Source organism: Carcharodon carcharias, chromosome 33 (assembly GCF_017639515.1).
Source record: "Carcharodon carcharias isolate sCarCar2 chromosome 33, sCarCar2.pri, whole genome shotgun sequence".
Classification (NCBI taxonomy): Eukaryota; Metazoa; Chordata; class Chondrichthyes; order Lamniformes; family Lamnidae; genus Carcharodon; species Carcharodon carcharias.
Window position 1 is genome coordinate 4902843 of NC_054499.1, and position 20731 is coordinate 4923573.

Sequence of the window (20731 nt, forward strand, 5' to 3'; positions counted from 1 at the left end):
CCCCCCCCCCCCCCCCCCCACCAACTACAATATCGGCACTGCACTTCCACATCAACTAATCCCGATTCCCTTACAGTCCAAAAATCTATCAATCCCAGTCCTGAATGTACTCAATGGCTGGGCATCCACAGCTCTCCAGGGTACAGCATCCCAAAGCTTTGCAACCCCCTTGAGTTGCGTCTGAAACTAAGTTGACCACACGTCGGTGCAGGTAGCATCCCGTCGAGGACTGAGCCACCTCAAGTGCACATGGTTCCCCCCACAACGATTCAATCTTTAATCTCTACTGGGTAGCACGCTCAGGTTTGCATGCTAGCGAAACCCAGGCACCGACTCTCACATAAGAACAAGGCTGCATCGCTCAGTCAATTCACACAGCAAAGCAGCGCAAACAGCTCTGACACACTCGATTAGCTTACTCCCTTAGGGGTGATGTTGGTTGAGGGATGAACGTTGGCCAGGACACTGGGAAATCGCCCCTGCTCATTCCCAATTCGAGCCCCTGTCCCTGTCACCTCCATCTGTGTGGGCGGATCCTGCCTGAAAACTACCAGCTCCAAATAACTCAAAACCCTCAGGTCCCTGCACCGAGGCTTCATCCCAGCAACCAAGACATCAGACAAGTGCGGTGGATGAAGCCGCAGAGATGGCAGGGCTCCAGGTTAGACACAAAGGCTGCGCCAGATTGTCTGATCTCAGCCAGGTGACTAGCCTCAGCACCCCTGCACCTGGAAGTGCGGAGGGAAAAGTCATGTCTAGGTCTCAAGGCAGACAGAATCCAACTGGACCGCTGTCTCTCCATCCTACAGCGTATTGCTTAGAAGGCTGAGGGGCGACCTAATAGGGGTCTTTAAAATTCTGAAAGGTTTCGATCGAGCTGACAGAGAGAGGGTTTGCTTTTGTGGGGAAGAGCATTAATTAGAGGCCATCGATATAAGACTTTCACTAAATAAATCCAATCAGGAATTCAGGAGAAACTTCTTTACCCAGAGAATGGTGAGAATATTGAACTCACTACCACAGGGAGTGGTTGAAGCAAACAGTATAGATACTGTCATGAAAGTATAATAATTTCCATAATATTTTTCTGGTTTATTGTTAAGTACAGTTGGCCTGTGTATGATTTAATTACATTTGGAGTCGTAGACCACAAGCTTTAACTCATCAAAAGAAGCTAGGTGTTTGACATGTTAACGAGTAAACATGGATGCTGGCTTAGCCTAAAAACAAAAAAACTGCGGATGCTGGAAATCCAAAACAAATACAAAAACAGAATTACCTGGAAAAACTCAGCAGGTCTGGCAGCATCGGCGGAGAAGAAAAGAGTTGACGTTTCGAGTCCTCATGACCCTTCGACAGAACTTGAGTTCGAGTCCAAGAAAGAGCTGAAATATAAGCTGGTTTAAGGTGTGTGTGTGGGGGGCGGAGAGAGAGAGAGAGAGAGAGAGAGAGATGGAGTGGGGGTGTGGTTGTAGGGACAAACAAGCAGTGATAGAAGCAGATCATCAAAAGATGTCAACAACAATAATACAAAAGAACACAGAGGTGTTAAAGTTAAAGTTGGTGATATTATCTAAACGAATGTGCTAATTAAGAATGGATGGTAGGGCACTCAAGGTATAGCTCTAGTGGGGGTGGGGAGAGCATAAAAGATGTAAAATAAATAAATAAGTATTTTCTTTTTCTTTTTCTCTTTTTATAATGGAAATAGGTGGGAAAAGGAAAATCTATATAATTTATTGGAAAAAAAAGAAAAGGAAGGGGGAAACAGAAAGGGGGTGGGGATGGGGGAGGGAGCTCACTACAACCACACCCCCACTCCACCTCTCTCTCTCTCTCTCCGCCCCCCACACACACACCTTAAACCAGCTTATATTTCAATTCTTTCTTGGACTCGAACTCAAGTTCTGTCAAAGGGTCATGAGGGCTCGAAACGTCAACTCTTTTCTTCTCCGCCGATGCTGCCAGACCTGCTGAGTTTTTCCAGGTAATTCTGTTTTTGTTTTTGTGCTGGCTTAGCCTGTAAGGTGTGAAGGGAATTCGCATTTTCAGATAAATGAAGGGAGATTTGGATTTCAAATGGATCTCAATCTGTTTACAACTAGCCAGATAAGCATGGCTAAGGAATGTGTTTATTTTTCCCCAAAGGTTACTGACAATAAATAGTAGCAACATGAAAGTTGTTATATTGTGAGGAAGATACAGTTTCAAAGACATATGAAACAATAGAATTTACATATTATAAAGAGAGAAACAAATATAAAGGAGAATGAGGCTGTGTGTCAGAAGAAGGCCATGTGAGATCTAACAAAAGTGTGTGAAATAGCCTTAATGAAGCCTCCAGTATTTGTGCATAAGTCTGCTGTCTACTGAAACTGAAGCTGGTGAAAAGCCATTTGGAATTCCATTGTCCAGGGCATTGTGTTAATTGGCTGGATCTGTTTAAAATCCAAAATCTATTTTTGGACTTGCCTTAAAGGGGGTATAACTGGGAGTCAGGTTAATTAGGAGTTTTAGGAATTATTATAGTAGTAATTGTAGTCTTATGAATGTGCTTGACATCTCTTATTTTTTCATAAATATTTTAATTTAATTTTTTTAAATCTCAAAGTCTTGGTGGACTTATTACTTCTCAATTCAGCGCACGTATCTCAAAATAATACCAATCGCAAGACTGTTGTGATAGCGCGACCAAGTTTCCCTGGTGGATTTGGTCTACCTGGCACACATTACCTGCCACATCATAACAGATCCATTCAAGGGGAAGCTAGACAAGCACTTGAGGGACAAGGGAATAGAGGGTTACGATTCTGAAATAAGAGCATTTAAGGAGTAGGCCACTTGGGCCCTCGAGCCTGCCCCGCCATTCAACTAGATTACGGCTGATCTCTACCTCAACGCCATTTTCCTGCAACACCCCCAAATCACTTGATATCTTTAATATCTAGAAATCTATCGATTTCTTTCTTGAACAAACTCAATGACTGAGCCTCCACAGGGGTAGAGAATTCCAAAGATTCATTATCCTATGAGTGAAGAAACTTCTCCTCATTTGAGTCCTAAATGGCCTACCTCACATTCTGACCCCTGGTTCTAGACACACCCTCAGCCAGGGGAAGCATCCTTCCTGCATCCACCCTGTTGAGCCCTGAATGAATTTTGTACACTTTGGTGAGATCACGCCTCGTTCTTCTAAACTCTGGAGAAGATGGGCTCAGTTTTCTAACATGTTTGAGAAAAGATGAGAGGAGGCTCGAGTGGGGCATAAACTCCAGCATGGACTGGTTGGGCTGAATTTCTGTGCTGTATGTACCACGTAGTCTCCTACAGTTGGCTGCAATGTAGCGACCAGCTGGGGGTTTGCAAGGCCTAGCCCAGAGTCAGCTGTTCAGAAAAGGAGAAAAACTGAACGGGTAAATCTTTAGGTCCTTCACAATCCGATCGGAGACCCAGCGCTGCCAACTGCCCGAAGCTATGGCGCTCCACTCAAAGTACGAGGAATCTGAAAGCTTAAATATGCACACTGCTCAAGCATGGAAGATGTCCACAGTGATCAATGCAGCAGCTTCATCACACTGAGCAAATTAGTCTGATATGCCCCATTCCTTCGTCCAATTTTAACCGTTAGCAGACACCATGTGGTCACATAAAGTGAATTAAAACATGGGTCACCGCACACCGTGCAACGCTCGGATCTTTGACAGCAGAGGTGCCTTCATGCTCTTGAGGCTTGAGCACAAAAATCCGGGCTGGCACTCTCAGTGCAGGACTGAGGGAGCACTGCACCTTTTGGACGAGACGTTAAACTGAGGCCCCGTCTGCCCTCTCAGGTGGATGCAAAAGATCAAAAGGCTCTATAATCGAGGTGGGGGGGGGTTCTCGCCAGTGCCCTTGAACAATATTTATCCCTCAACCGACATCATTATCTGGTTATTATCACCTTGCTGTCTAGAGGAGCTTACCGTGTGCTGCAGTTCCTACAGTGACTACATTTCAGAAAGTATTTCATTAGCTGGAAAGTGCATTGGGAAGTCCTGACGTGGTGAAAGGCACCACAGAAATGGGAGTGTCTCTCTTTTTTTAATACTACCCTTCCCAAGAATTTTTCTTTCAAAATAAAATAGCCAGCTGGTAGGTTCCCCACCCTCAAAGCTTGGGACCACAGAAACGGAAGCACAGAGAGCATTCCACCGGCACTAAGATTACAATCAAGCACAACAGTGCACATCTGACAGACTCAAACAAATACGCTGGGGGGCATTTTAAACATTATTTTAGATTCATCCTTCCAAACCTGAGGAGAAGTTTAAGCAATGGAATAGTAGGTTGAAGCAAATTGACAAATGAACAGTGCAGTAGCTAAATGTAATTATTCCTGTAGAAAATAAGTTGTATTCATACAGCAGAGCTCTCTTTGTGTGAAGAAATGCTTCCTGACATCACTCAACAGCTTGGCTCTAATTTGAAAGTTCTGCCCCCTTGTTCTGGACTTCCCCCCTCCCCCAAGGCGAAATAGTTTCTCACTAATGACCCCATCAAATCCTTTAATTACCTTAAACACCAAAATTAGATCATCTCTAAATCTTCTATACTCGGGGGCAATACAAAACTAGTCTGTGCAACTTGTCCTCATCATTTCAGTCACGGGGATCATTCTGGTGAATCTTCCCTGCACCCTCTGCAAGGCTAACATATCCTTCCTGAGGTGCGGAGCCCAGGACTGAACACAGTTACTCCAGATGGGGTCCAACTAAGGCTTTATATAACTAATGTCACCCCCTCCGCTTTATATTCCAGCCCCCTTTGAGATAAAGGCCAACATTCACAGAACCTTTACAGTGTAGGAGGAGGCCATTTGGCCCATTGAGTCTGCATTGGCTCGCTGAAAGAGCATGCTACCTAATCCCACTCCCTTGTCTTCTTCCCGTAACCTTGCACATTTTCTCTTTTCAGATAACAGCCCAATTCCCTTCAGAATACCTCGATCGAATCTGCCTCGACCCACCCTTTCAGGAAGTTTGTTCCAGACTCCAATAACCCTCTGGGTAAAAAATGTTTTCCTCACATCACTTCTAATCCCTTTGCCCAATATTTTGAATCTGTGCCCTCTAGTTCTTGATGTACTCATGAGTGGAAACAGTTTCTCACTGTTTATCCTGTCCATACCCCTCAGGATCTTGAATACCTCTATCAAATCTCCTCTCAGCCTTCTTTTCTCCAAGGATAACAGTCCCAACCTCTCCAATCTATCCTCATAGCTACAGTTCTTTATCCCGGGAATAACTCTTGTGAATCTCCTCCGTACTCTCTCCAATGCCTTCGAATCCTTCCTCAATTATGGTGCCCAGAACTGGGCGCAGTACTCCAGATGAGACCTAACTAGTGTCTTAAACAAGTTCAACACAACCTCCTTACACTTGTACACAATGCCCCCATTAATAAAACCTAGGATACCATATGCTTTATTAGCTGCTCTCTCCACATGTCTTGCCACCTTCAATGACTTATATACATATACACTGAGGTCCCTCTGTTCCTGCAACTCCTTTAGAGTTTATCCCTTTGATACTGTCTCTCCAAATTCTTCCTGCCAAAATTAATTATCTCACACTTCTCTGCATTGAACTTTATCTGCCACTTGTCTGCCCAATCCACCAACATGCCTATGTCCTTTTAAAGTTCAAGGCTATCCTAATCACAACGTTTCCAATCTTCGTATCACCTGCAAATGTTGACATCATGCCCTGCATACCACAGTCTAGGTCATTAATAGACATTAAGAAGGGAAAGGGTCCCAACACTGACTCCTGGGAACTCCACTACAGACCTTCCTCTAACCTGAAAAACAACCATTTATCACTACTTTCTGTTTCCTGTCACTCAGCCAAAATCTTATCCAAGTGCCTACTTTCCCTTTTATTCATTGACCTAGAATTTTGCTCACAAGCCTACTGTGTGGCACTGTATCAAATGCCTTTTGAAAATCCATATACACCACATCAACAGCATTGCCCTCATCAACCTCCTGTTACCTCCTCAAAAAACTCCGGCAAGTTAGTTAAACATGGGTTTTCCCTTAATGGATCCATGCTGGCTTTCCTTAATTATCCCACACCTGTCTAAATGACTATTGATTTTGCCCTGAACTATAGTTTCCAGAAGCTCCCCTACCACTGAAGTCAAACTGACTGGTAGTTGCCAGCAATATCCTTGCACCCCTTTTTTGAACAAGGGTGTAACAATCGCATTTCTCCAGCACCTCCCCTGTGTGTAAGGAAGACTGGAAGATTATCACCCGTGCCTCTGAAATTTCCACCTGCACCTCCCTCGGATGTGGTCCTGGTACTTCATCAATTTTAAGCAAAGAAAGCCTTTCCAACACCTCCTCCTCCTTCTCAATTGTAAATTCCTCAAGTGTACCGGTTACCTCCTTTCTCACCTCAGCCTGGATAGACAGATGCAAAGTACTTGTTTAACACCTCCACTACTTCTCCTGCCTCCACATATGAGTCTCCTCTTTAATCCCTCATTGGCCCCACCCTTTTTTTTTTAAACCACCCTGGTATTTATAGAATACTTATAGAAGACTTTGGGATTCCCTTTTATGTTAGTTGCTGGTCTCTCTTCATGCTCCCAACTTGCTTTTCTGAGTAGCCCTTCACTTCCCCTCTAGTCCTTCTATGTTCAGCTTGATTCTCCATTGTATTTTCTGACATCTGTCATATGCGTACTTCTTCCTTTGCATCCTCACTGCTATCCCTCTCGTCATCCAGGACACTTTGGATTTATTTGCCCTACCTTTCCCCTTCAAGGGAACATACCTTGACATTGCTCTCTTTGAAGGTAGCCCACTGTTCAGCCACAATCTTTCCTCCAACATTTGATCCCAACTCACTCAACTCAGACACATTCTCATCTCACTGAAGTTGGCTTTTCCCCAATTAATTATCCCTACTGTGGATTGCTCCTTGTCCTTCTTCATGGCCAACCTAGGCCTTATGATACAACGGTCACTGTCCCCTAAATGCTCTCTCACTGTTATTTAATCCACTTGGGCCAACTCATTCCCCAAAACCAGGTCCAACAGCGCCTGCCCTCTCATTAGACATACTGCTGCAGAAAATTATCTTGAACACACTCCAGGAACTCTTGCCCTTCATGTCCCTTTGCACTATTCCTATCCCAGTCCATATCTGGATAATTGAAGTCCCCCATTATAATTGTACTATAATTCTATAATTTAATCAAGGCACAAGTCAGGAATGTGATGGAATACTACCCACTTGCCTGGATGAGTGCAGCTCCTACAACACTGAAGAAGCTTGACACCGTCCAGGACAAAGCAGTTTGCTTGATTGGCACCTCATCCACAAACATTCACTCCCCTCCACCATTGACGAACGGGACCAAAGCTGTACATGATACTCCTTGCGAGAGATCACCAAGACTCTAAATAACTGCAGCAAGACATCCTTATTCCTGTACTCACATTCCCTCACGATGGTGGCTAGCATACCATTTACCTTCCTAACTGCTTGCTGCACCCTGCGTGCTAACTTTTAGCGACTCACGAACAAGGACACCCAGGTCCCTATGGACACCCGCACTTCCCAACCTCTCACCATTTAAGAAATATTTTTTCTGTTATTTTTCTACCAAAGTGAATAACTTCACACTGATTCACATTATATTCCATCTGCCATGCTCTAGCCCATTCACTTAACCTGTCCAAATCCTCTGAAACCTCCTTGCATCCTCCTCACGACTTACATTCCCACCCAGTTAGATGTCATCAGCAAAATTGGAAATATTACCAATTGGTCCCCACATCCAAATAACTTATATAGATTGTGAACAGCTGTGGATCTAGTACTGATCCTTGCAAGTATCCCAATAGCGACAGCCTGCCAGCCTGAGAATGATCTGCATTCGCACTGCCATAGTTTTGCCCACTCACTAATTGAAAGGCTTCAAGGCTTCTGATAACACAGTTGGAAGCAGGGAACAAGCAGGTTGGGTACCTGAGCCAGGTTAACAGTGTCTCACCTCTCTGCAGGGTGGAATATAGCCGGTGTATGCCAGAACAAAGTTACAGAACTGATTGAAGTCTTCCACTGTGCGTTTAGGCTTCTCAGCTGGCTGCAAAGTCACACAAAGGTTAGACAGGAACAAACAGGGCGAATACTGAAAATCCAACAGCGTTGTGAGTTGTTCACCACAGGCACAGTAACTGTCCAGGACAGTCACAGACAGGGATTCAGATCAGCTAATCAACACAGTGAGATTCCTTCATTGTATGCATCTGACAATTCACACAAACCAAACTCCACAGCCTTAACACTTTTGTTTTTATTCACCCTTGGGACATGGGTGTCGCTGGCAAGGCCAGCATTTGTTGCGCGCCCCGAAATGCCCTTGCGGAGTGGTTTACTAGGGCCATTTCAGAGGGCAGTTAAGAGTCAACCACATTGCTGTGGCTCTGGAGTCACATGTAGGGCCAGGCCGGGTAAGGAGGGAAGATTTTTTTCCCCCCCAAAAGGGAAAAAGTGAAGCAGATGGGCTTTTCACGAAAAACCCAGAGTTTCACAGTCACCGTTACTGAGACTAGCTTTTAATTCCAGAGTTACTAAATAATTGAGTTTAAATCCTCGCTGTTACTGTGGTGGGATTTGAACTCGAGCCTGTGGAGCATAATCCAGGCCTCTGGAATGCTAACTGATAACATTACCACTGCACTACCCCCGAATGATCCAAAGTAGAAAGTGCACAAATGCTCATAGCTACTTGGCTGCCCCCAGGACCATCAGAATGTCTGTCCTGGCAGCTCACTCACTATGCCCTGCTCCTGGGACAGGGAGGTCTGGGGTAATGACATTAGGACCCAGTTAGGCACATTTAATGCACCTGGATTCAGATTTGAATGGTCTTTTTACAGTCTCACTTAGAACAGCCGGCTATTAGAAACTGAACCCGAGTGACATGGTTCACACACCACCCAGAGCTACGGGAGAAACTGTGACACCTAGTACAGCCAGCACTCACCTGGGAATCCACCCCAACAGTCTGCAGTGGATCTGAAAGAGATGGAGAGAATAGTTAGACTGTCGGAAGGCTTGTGCTAGCCTCATGGGCTGTCAGGCACATCCATCAAAGCTTTTGTAAACACTGGCTCCCCTTACAAATCAACCTCATTCCCTGGCAGACCATTCCAATACAGCCTCCACTTCACCTCTCAACCCCATAGCACACCCTGCTTCAATCCCCATCCCCCTGCCATCAGCCTTCACCCACTAACCTCAACCCCAGACACACATCTCTCTCTCTCTTTATCCCTTCACCCACCACACACCCTTCTTTTTCTATCTCTCCCCACGCCAGCCGCAAGTAGCATCTCTCTCTTGGCCCCCTCCCTCCACATCATCTGCTTTTTCCTTCTCACTCTCCCTCACCCCCACACCCCTGCTGTGAGTCATGGCTCAGTGGACAGCATGCTCACCTCTGAATCACAAAGTTCTGGGGCCAAGTCATATTCCAGGGTTTGGGAATAAAAATCAACGCTAACACACCACTGCCAGTACTGAAGGAGTACTGCGCTGTCAGAGGGTCAGTACTGAGGGAGCGCCGCACTGTCGGAGGGTCAGTACTGAGGGAGCGCCGTACTGTTGGAGGGTCAGTACTGAGGGAGCGCTGTACTGTTGGAGGGTCAGTACTGAGGGAGCGCCACACTGTCGCAGGGTCAGTACTGAGGGAGCGCCACACTGTCGCAGGGTCAGTACTGAGGGAGCGCCGCACTGTCGCAGGGTCAGTACTGAGGGAGCGCCGCACTGTCGCAGGGTCAGTACTGAGGGAGCGCCGCACTGTCGCAGGGTCAGTACTGAGGGAGCGCTGTACTGTAGGAGGGTCAGTACTGAGGGAGTGCCGCACTGTCAGAGGGTCAGTACTGAGGGAGAGCCGTACTGTAGGAGGGTCAGTACTGAGGAAGCGCTGTACTGTAGGAGGGTCAGTACTGAGGGAGCGCCGCACTGTCGGAGGGTCAGTACTGAGGGAGAGCCGCACTGTCAGGGGTGCTGTCCTCTGGATAAAGTATTAAATGGAGTTCATGTCTGCTTCTGAGGTGGGTGTGAAAGGTCCCGCGGTCACTATTTTGAAGAAGGACAGGGAGGGTGGGGGGCGCAGGGGAGCTCTCCCTGGTGTCCGGGGCCCAACATTTAACCCTCAAACATTACTAAAACAGATGAACTGGATCATTATCGCGTTGGGTGTTTGCGGGATCTTGCTGTGCACAAATTGACTGCTATGTTTCCGACATTCACATCCGTGACTATAGTTCACAATATAAAGTCCATTGTTGTTTTTTGGGTTATCTGGAGGATGCAAAAGGCACTTAAAACATGCAGGTGGTTTCCACCCCCCCCTCCCCCGGGGGTGAAGCAAAACTCCTTGGGGTTAACCCTAACTCCCCACCCCCACCCGCCTGGACCCCCCCTTCCCACCCCCTCCCCACAGGGACCCCCGTCCCTAACCCCCCTCCTCCAAGGGAAACTCCGTCTCCACCCCCCTCCCACTCCCCCACGGGAACCTCCCCCACCCGAACCCCCGTCTACCCCTCAGGACTCCCACGTCCCACCTCCCCCACCGGGAGCCCCCGTCCCCACCTCCCCCTCCCCCACCGGGAGCCCCCGTCCCCACCTCCCCCTCCCCCACCGGGAGCCCCCGTCCCCCCCCCTCCCCCTCTCCCACCGGGAGCCCCCGTCCCCCCCCCTCCCCCTCCCCCACCGGGAGCCCCCGTCCCCCCCCCTCCCCCTCCCCCACCGGGAGCCCCCGTCCCCCCCCCTCCCCCTCCCCCACCGGGAGCCCCCGTCCCCCCCCTCCCCCTCCCCCACCGGGAGCCCCTGTCCCCACCTCCCCCACCGGGAGCCCCCGTCCCCCCCCTCCCCCTCCCCCACCGGGAGCCCCCGTCCCCACCTCCCCCTCCCCCACCGGGAGCCCCCGTCCCCCCCCCTCCCCCTCCCCCACCGGGAGCCCCCGTCCCCCCCCCTCCCCCTCCCCCACCGGGAGCCCCCGTCCCCACCTCCCCCACCGGGAGCCCCCGTCCCCACCTCCCCCACCGGGAGCCCCTGTCCCCACCTCCCCCTCCCCCACCGGGAGCCCCCGTCCCCCCCCTCCCCCTCCCCCACCGGGAGCCCCCGTCCCCCCACCTCCCCCTCCCCCACCGGGAGCCCCCGTCCCCCCCCCCCTCCCCCTCCCCCACCGGGAGCCCCCGTCCCCCCTCCCCCACCGGGAGCCCCCGTCCCCACCTCCCCCTCCCCCACCGGGAGCCCCCCTCCCCCTCCCCCACCGGGAGCCCCCGTCCCCCCCTCCCCCACCGGGAGCCCCCGTCCCCCCTCCCCCACCGGGAGCCCCCGTTCTCACCTCCCCCCCACTCCCCAGGAGCCCCCGTCCCCCCCCCTCCCCCTCCCCCACCGGGAGCCCCCGTCCCCCCCCCCTCCCCCTCCCCCTCCCCCACCGGGAGCCTCCGTCCCCCCCCCCTCCCCCCTCCCCCACCGGGAGCCCCTGTCCCCCCTCCCCCACCGGGAGCCCCCGTCCCCACCTCCCCCCCACTCCCCAGGAGCCCCCGTCCCCACCTCCCCCCCACTCCCCAGGAGCCCCCGTTCTCACCTCCCCCCCACTCCCCAGGAGCCCCCGTTCCCTCCCCCCCGGGCCCGCTCACCCTCCGCCATCTTCAGCATCCTCCCGCCGCCTCGGCAACAACACCGACCGACCGAACGACCGGGAGCGCGCGCGCGCCCGGAGATCGCGAGGCCGCGCTCTCCGCCGGGGGCGCGCACCGCCTCTTTTTTTTCTCCAGAGCGCGCTCCTCGCTCTTTCACCCTCCGTGGAACGCGCGCTCTCTCTCTCACTCTCCCCCCTCGCGGGGACGCGCTCCGCTCTGTCTCGCTATCTCTCCTTCGCGAGGACGCGCTCCGCTCTCGCGCCCTTTTCTGTTTTTTCTTTTCCCCCCCCGAAATCCGGTCCCGTGGTGACGTCACAGCCCTGCCCGGACCCGCCCACTCGCACAGCCGTCCCATCATCATGGGTGGGAGGGGGGGCGGGGAGGGCATATAGAATTTTCTAAAATTAAAAATAAATGACATCATCATCCTCGCTCCTCTCAGTGTAAACTTCAGAATGACCATATTTATTTGTATAACTTAAATAAATGCAGGAAGGAAAAAAAGTCCTCGCGTGTTTCAAACACCGCCCCCCCCCCCCCCTCTCCTCTTCTCGCCCTTGGAGAGTTCCTAACGTCACTCAGGACGGCCCTCGACCAACCGGATGGGGCGCGCCAAGGGCCGTGCGTCAGTACGTGTTTACGTTTACGTGCGGTGACCGGTGTCCTTGACGTCACTCCGTTGGCCGGAGGGAGGGACGAAGCCGCCGCCATCTTGGTTATGGACCTGGACCAAGGGGCGGGGCTGTTGGCAATGGCTGGGTTGGGTGTTTGGACGGCCTATTAAAATCCCTCACCACCACCCCCCGCCCCCCTCCCCCCCCCCCACCCCCACCACCACTAAATCCTGCACTTTTTTTAAATTAAAGGGAAGCTTTTATCAGTGCCTAGTTTTTTTTTGTAATTGGCAAACTGAGACAAATAAGCTCCTTTGCCTTCCCCTCCAGCCAGTCTTGTGTGTTGACATCCCTCAGACACTCTGAACCCCTCCCTCTCTCCACATTCAACTCAGAACATAAGAACCAGGAGCAGGAGTAGGCAATTCAGCCCCTCGAGCCTGCCCCGCCCATTCAGTACCACCATGGGCATCTTAGTTTGGCCTCATCTCCAATTTCCCGCCCTCTCCCCATAAGGAAGAGCAAGGGCAAGAAGTCATGGGTGGTGGTTGCCTCGCTGCAGGACAAAGTATAAATCAGGAAATAATGGAGGCCTGTAAGGAGGGCGCGACCATCGTCATGGGCGATTTTTTAATCTGCATATTGACTGGACAAGTCGTATTGACATTGCTGCCTGGGCCAGCATTTATTGCCCACCCCTGATTACCCCTTGTTCAGAGGGCATTTTAAGAGCCAACCACATTGCTGTCGGAGTCTGGAGTCACATGTAAGCCAGACCAGGTAAGGACAGCAGATTTCCTTCCCTAAAAAAAAACAGGTTTTTATGACAATCAGCAATGGTTTCATCATCAAATTTCAATTCTAGATTTTTATTGAATTCAAATTTCACCATCTGCTATTAGTGGGACTTAAACCTAGGTCCCCTGAGCATTACCCTGGATCTACTAGAATACTAATCTAATGACAATACCACTACACCACCACCTCCCCTAATGTTTTTAGGCTTGCCCCTTGTTCTTCTCAAGGCCAATTAGGTTGGGCAATGGATGCTGGCCTTACCAGTGATCCTGAGTAACAATGTTCTGCCTGGCTCTCTTGAGTTGGAGAGAAGAGTTTGGAGACAAAATCTATTGGCGACAACAGTAGCAATGGACAAAAATCTAGAGATTCTGGGGGCAAAGGTGATAGTGAGGCCAACAGTGTTTGTAGGTGAATAAAATGCCCATTGCAGAGCTTAGCACATTTTGAATTCTGGCTGAATGCTATTCTTGTGTTAGTTAGTAAATTTAAATTGGCCGGCAAACACTGACTGCCAATGATTCACAGAACAATATACTGTGATAAATCCTCTGGGATATAGTGACAGGGCAAACAATAGACTAACTTACGGTCTCAGGATTGATGGTCTAAGGAAAGATTTAATGAGGTAAAATACTGCGGATGCTGGAAATCTGAAACAAAAACAAAAATGCGGGAAAATCTCAGCAGGTCTGACAGCATCTATGGAGAGAAAGACAGAGTTAACGTTTCGAGTCCATATGACTTCTTCAAACCCAAAGATTTAATGAGACTGTCCTGAAGTCTACCAATATACAGAGGTTGATTTAACTCTATATTGTAGTGACAATAACCTTCAAACTAAGCAGGGAAGTTTAAGTTAATTTACTGCTGGGATATTGAGCCGGGGCTGACTTTAATTCTATTGCTCACTTCACAGATGCTGGCAGACCTGCTGAATATTTCCATCATTTTGTACTTTAATTGCAGACTGTAACACTTTTGAATCCACAACAAAATCATCATTAGGTCTAGTTCTAAGACTTACATTTGAAATGTATGTTTAAGAACAGCTAACTAGTACTTAATGTATGGTAACTTTATTGATTTGAAAAGTAAATTCTAAACAATAACATCTTCCCTCTCAATGTATACCAATTCCAAAGTGCACCCATCATTTCTGAGGTTGATTGATACCAATCATGGGCAGTCACAATCATGGGTAGTCACTTCCATCCCAGAGTTAAAAACAGGTTTGTTGATATATACGCTCTGATATTTTGGCTTTTATTGATACTCTTGAGTTTGCATCTTGCTTCAATGTATTTGCAGCTTTGACAAAATCATCACCATCGAAATGACCCAAAATATCCAAAACTTACTACTTTGATGTGCTGTTCTTCCTGTTGGAATCACTCTGCCAGGCTATAATCAGGAAGGGGCACGTGAGGAGACTATACCCGAGTGAGACAGAGACAGTAGAGAATTAGGTTCATGTTGTAAGTTCTGGTTAAGTCTCTCAGGTTTTAATATAGATTAAGAATCAAGCTCTGACATAGGACTAACAACCCTCACGTTAGACTCACTTGTTAAACGGAACTGCTGGTAGTGGGAGTTATCTGTCAATCAACTGAAAGCAAACTAGCTTGTTAAACAAGGAAGAGAAATTGAAGCCAGTCCTCTAGAGAATGAGAATGGGGAGTTAATGGTAGATATTAAGGAAATGGTGGATGACGAACAAATATTTTGCTTCTGTCTTCACTATAGAGGATACAAAAAAAACATTCCAGTTATAGCTGTAAATCAGGAGGTGGAAGGGAGAGGGGAACTTGGTGAAATTACAATCACTAGGGAAGTGGTACTGAGCAGACTGATGGAGCTGTGGGCTGTCAAGTCTCTGGGCCCTGTTAGACTTCATCCTAGGGCCTTAAAAGAGGTGCCTAGTGAGGTAGCAAATACATTAGTGTTAATTGTCCAAAATTTGCTAGATTCCAGAACAGTTCCAGAAGACTGGAAAGTAGCAAATATAACTTCTCTATTCAAGAAGAGAGGGAGGCAGAAAACAAGGAACTATAGGCCAGTTAGCTTGATGTCTATAAGATAAAAGTAAAATACTGCAGATGTTGGAAATCTGAAATAAAAACAGAAAATGCTGGAAAAACTCTGAAAAGGTCTGAAGAAGTGTCAGACCTGCTGAATTTTTCCAGCATTTTCTGTTTTTATTATTTAAGCTTGACGTCTGTCATGGGGAAGGTGTTAGAATCAATCATTAAGGAGGTTATAGCTGGGGCCTTAGAAAAGCTCAGGGTAATTGGGAAGAATCAACATGGTTTTGTGAAAGGGAAATCACGATTAACCAATTTACTGGAGTTCTTTGAAGTAGTAACATTTGCTGTACATAAAGGGGAACCTGTAGACATGCAATATTTGAATTTCCACAAGGCATTTGATAAGGTGCCACATCAAAGGTTATTCCAGAAAATAAAAACTCATGGTGTAGAGCGTAACATAATACCATGGATAGAAGATTGGCTGGCGGGCAGAAATCAGAGTATGTATAAATGGGTCTTTTTCTGATTGGGAGAATGTGACAAGTGGAGTCCCACAGGAGTCTGTGCTGGGGCCTCAGCTTTTTACAATTTATATCAATAACTTAGATAAGGGGAACACAAAGGCATGGTAGCTAAATTTGCAGATGAAAAGATAGGTAGGAAAGTATGTTGTGAAGAGGACATGAGGTTGCAGACAAATATGGATAGGTTGAGCATGTGGGCAAAAATCTGGCAGATGGAGTATAATGTGGGAAAATGTGAAGTTGTTCACTTTGGCAGCCAATTCAATTCACCCCACATGATATCCAAAAAACAGCTGAAGGATACTACAAAGGCTATGGGTCCCTACAATAGTACTACACTCCAGAACTTGCCATGCCCCTAACTAAGCTGTTCCAGTACAGCTACAACACTGACATCTACCCAGCTACAATGCTGGCATCTATCCAGCAATGTGGAAGATTGCCCAAGTATGTCTTGCACACAAGAAGCAGGGCAAGTCCAACCCAGCCAATTACCACCCCATCAGGCTACTCTTGATCATCAGTAAAGTGATGGAAGGGGTCATCAATAGTGCTTCAAGCAGCACTTGCATAGCAATAACCTGCCCACTGACACTGAGTTTGGGTTCCACAAGGGTCAGTCAGCTCCTGATCTCATTACAGCCTTGGTTCAAACATGGACAAAAGAGCTGAACTCCCAAGGTGAGGTGAGAGTGACTGCCCTTGACATAAAGGCAGCATTTGACTGAGTGTGGCATTAAGGAGCCCTAACAAAACTGGAGTTAATGGGAATCAGGGAGAAAATTCTCAGCTGCTGGAGTTATACCTAGCACAAAGATCGTTGTGGTTGTTGGAGGTCAATCATCTCAGTTCTAGGACATCACTGCAGGAGTTCCTCAGGGTAGTGTCCTAGGCTCAACCATCTCCAGCTCCTTCATCAATGACCTTCCTTCCATCATAAGGTCAGAAGTGGGGATGTTCACTGATGATTGCACGATGTTCAGCACCATTCGCAACTCCTCAGATACTGAAGCAGTCCATGTCCAAATGCAGCAAGACCTGGACAATATCCAGGCTTGGGCTGACAAGTGACAAGTAACATTCGTGCCACACAAGTGTCAGGCAATGACCATGAGTGAATCTAACCATCACTTCTTGACATTCAATGGCATGACCATCACTGAATCCCCTACTATCAACATCCTGGGGGTTACCATTGACCAGAAAATGAACTGCACTAGCCATATAAATATTGTGGCTACAGCAGGTCAGAGGCTAGGAATCCTGCAGCAAGTAAGTACTCTCCTAACTCCCCAAAGCCTGCCCAAGTCACAAGTCAGGAATGTGATAGAATACACACAATTGCCTGGATGAGTGCAGCTCCAACAACACTCAGGAAGCTCAACACCATCCAGCACAAAGCAGCCCACTTGATTGTCACCCCTTCCACAAATATTCATTCCCTCCACCTGGATGCACAGTAGCAGCAGTGTGTGTACCATCTACAAGATGCACTGCAGGAATTCACCAAGGCTCCTTCGACAGCACCTTCCAAACCCATGACCACTGCCATCTAGAAGGACAAGGGCAGCAGACACATGGGGAACACCACCACCTGGAAGTTCCCCTCCAAGCCACTCACCACCGTGCCTTGGAAATATATTGGCCGTTCCCTCACTGTCGCTGGGTCAAAATCCTGGAACTCCATCCCTAACAGCACCGTGGGTGCACCTACACCACAGGGATTGCAGCAGCTCAAGAAGGCAGCTCACCACCACCTTCTCAAGGGGCAACTAGGGATGGGCAATAAATGCTGGGCCCAGCCAGCGACGCCCACATCCCATAAATGAATTTTAAAAAGTCACAACTGTTTCATTGTTAAACTATAGTTCAATATAAATGCCAGGTTCCGCTCTTCCCTTAATGGATCCTTTGCTTGTCCAGAAGCAAAAAAAAAAACTTCTTACTGGGGAAAATCCAGCTCTGAAGAACAGTCTCCAGTGAGCACCACCTGCTCTCAATTCACTCTGAAGCTTGTCCTGGTTTACTCCTGCATTCCTAACATTGTCAATGAGGAGAAATATTTTTACTCAGGGGGGCTGTGAATCTTTGGAATTCTCTACCCCAGACGGCTGCAGAAGCTCGGTCATTGAGCATGTTTAAAGCAGAGATTGACAGATTTCTAAATGCCAACGACGTAAAGGGATATGGGGATAGTTGGGGGGGGGGGGGGGGGTGGCATTGAAGCAGTGATCAGCCACGATCGTATTGAATGGCAGAGCAGGCTCGATGGGCTGAATGGCCTACTCCTGCCATCAAGAGCACCAAAGCAGGAAAGAGAAACGGAGAAGATTTACCAACTACGGGAGCCTCTTCTGAGGGAGATCACTCTGGTAATAGAACCTGCTTTTTGAGGAAGAACAGAAGATACTGATTTACCAAAGGTAAAAGTGCTCCATTTTATTTTTTTACACAGCCACCAGAGGCACCAGGTGGGAGTGACCAGGCAAACCTCGCCAGAGCTCGCTGGACACCAACACTCGCCTTTAGTCATGGAATGGGAAACTCACTGGTAGGATTAACTCTCCATCTGCCCAGCTTTGCACAAACATTTTGGGATTTTTTTCTGTGTGGCCTGTTTGGAGATTGTGGAAAAGCTGGAAACTGGACACCTGTCATAAGAAAGTAGAGGAACATTTTTTTCCCACTTCTCTGTGAAGCAATTAGTTCCTTGACATCTCGTTGAAAACCTTCATCACCCCTTTAGGTTTTGCTGAGTGCCAGGGGAGTGAGTGGTGTGGTGGTAGTGTTACTAGACTAGTCACCCAGGGGGCGTGGGTTCAAATCCCACCATGGCCAAATTTAAATTCAATTAATAAATAAGCCTGGAATTGAAAGCTAGTCTCAGTAATGGTGACCATGAAATTAGCATTGATTGTCTTTAAAAACCCAACATGTTCACTAATGTCCTTTAGGGAAGGAAATCTGCCACCCTTACCTGGTCTGGCCTACATGTGACTCCAGATCCACAGCAATGTGGTTGACTCTTAGCTGCCCTCTGACCAAGGGCAGTTACGGATGGGCAATAAATGCTGGCCTAGCTAGCGACTCCCACAAATGAATATATTTTTTAAAATTCTGACCGAAACGTTAACTCTGCTTCTCTCTCTACAGATGCTGCCTGACCTGCTGAGTATTTCCAGCATTTTTAGTTTTCCTGTCAGATTTTCAGCATCTCCAGCGTTTTGCTTTCAAATCGGCCAGCCTTAGCTGGTCCTGCTCGTACGTGACTCCAGATGGATAGGGACCCGCGTGGTTGACCCTGAACCACCCTCTGAAATAGCCCAGCAAGCTGGTTGTACCAAACAGGAGCAGAGAGGGCTGCAGCGGTTCAAGAAGGTGGTTCATCATCACCTTCCCATGGGCTATCAGGGATGGACAATAAATGCTCACATCCCTTGAAATATTAAATGTAAAAAAAAGAGACCCCTGTCCTACCTCAATCATTCTTCCTCACAACTGGGACTCATGTGGAATTGAAAAGCAGAGACGTTATGTTAAATTTGTGTAGAACCTTGGGAAGATTACACTGCGAGTACAGTGCTCAACTCTGGTCTCCATATCGCAAAAAAGGATGTTTAAAAAAAGAATTATGAGGGTAGTACCAGAACTGGGAGGTTATAACCATCAGGTAAGACCGAACAGACTGGGGCTCTTTTCTCTAGAAAAGGACTGACCTGATAGAGGTCTCTAAAGGCTGTGATAGGGTGGATAAGAGATGTTTCCACTTGAGGGGCAATCCAAAAATAGGGACATAAATATAAGATAGTAACCCAGAGGCTCAGGCTAATAATCTGGGGGCAGGGGTTCAAATCCCACCACGGCAGCTGGTGGAATTTAAATTCAATTAATAAATAAACCTGGAATTGAAAGCGAGTCTCAGCATTGGTGGCCATGAAACCATCCTTGATTGGTGTTAAAAACCCATCTGGGTCACTAACGCCCTTTAGGGAGGGAAATCTGCCGTCCTTATCCAGTCTGGCCCTACATGTGACTCCAGACCCACAGCCATATGGTTGACTCTTTACTGCCCCTCTGAAATGGCCGAGCAAGACACTCAGTTTAAGGGTAATTAGGGATAGGCAACAAATGCTGGCCTTGCCAGTGACACCCACATCCCATGAAAGAATAGAGAAAAGAGAAAGTCACTAATAAATCCAAGGGGGAATTCAGAAACTTCTTTACCCAGAGAGTGGGGAGAAGGTGGAACTCGCTCCCACAGGGAGTGGCTGAGGTGAATGGTGCAGAGACATTTAAGGGGGACAAAACCCCTTAAATCTGGGAAGCTAAATAAATACATGAGGGAGAAAAGGAATAGAAACTCTTTTTTTAAAGCATAGCCCCTGTTTGGGGATTATCAGGAACTAGGAACTAAGTTAAAGAACAGGTCCTCAAGGGTTATAATCTCCTGATTACTACCCGAGCCACGTGCAAATTGGCATAGGGACGCGAGAATAAGGGAAGTAAACACGTGGCTAAAGGAGTGGTGTGGGAAAGAGGGGTTCCATTTCGTGGGGCACTGGCATCAGTATTGGAACAGGAGGGATCTGTACCGTTGGGACAGTGTCCACCTGAACCGATCTGGGACCAATGTTCTAGCGAAAAGGGTAAATAGGGTGGCCAACAGGACTTTGAACTAGAAAGTGGGGGGGGAGGGGGGTAAAACTCCAAGAAGTATGACTAATGGGAAACAAAGCAGCAGATTAGCGTGGGGGGGGGAGGTGGATTCAACTTCATGGAAAATTATGAAAAAACTGAAAAGAAAGGAGAGCCCGGGAGAGGCTATTAAAGTCCCCAGAACACAGAGTAGGACAGAGTGTTTGGAAAGGGCTAGGAATCTAACTTTAAGCACATCAGATAAAGAGACGACAATGAGAAAGGGGACAGGAAATACAGGACTGAAGGTGTTGTATCTGAATGCACGCAGTATACGAAATAAGGTAAATGAGCTTGTGGCGCAGATTGAAATTGGCAGGTATGATGTGGTGGGCATCACGGAGACATGGCTGCAAG

At 48.1% G+C, this 20731-nt stretch overlaps 1 protein-coding gene across 3 annotated transcripts in view; it reads right to left on the minus strand.

Moving 5' to 3' along the window:
• The window catches only part of LOC121272354 (PHD finger protein 23-like), a 35789-nt gene extending 23776 nt beyond the window's left edge, over window positions 1–12013 (minus strand). For all 3 annotated transcript variants that reach the window (XR_005941874.1, XM_041178995.1, XM_041178994.1), the window contains exons 1-3: window positions 11711–12013; window positions 9043–9074; window positions 8047–8139 (exon numbers count right to left, since the gene is read on the minus strand). Coding sequence is in view for 2 of the 3 variants with exons in the window: in XM_041178995.1 (XP_041034929.1) it covers window positions 8047–8139; window positions 9043–9074; window positions 11711–11729 (144 nt within the window). In the remaining variant the exon portion in view is untranslated. The remainder of the gene's footprint in view (window positions 1–8046; window positions 8140–9042; window positions 9075–11710) is intronic.
• Between the last annotated feature and the right edge of the window lie 8718 nt (window positions 12014–20731).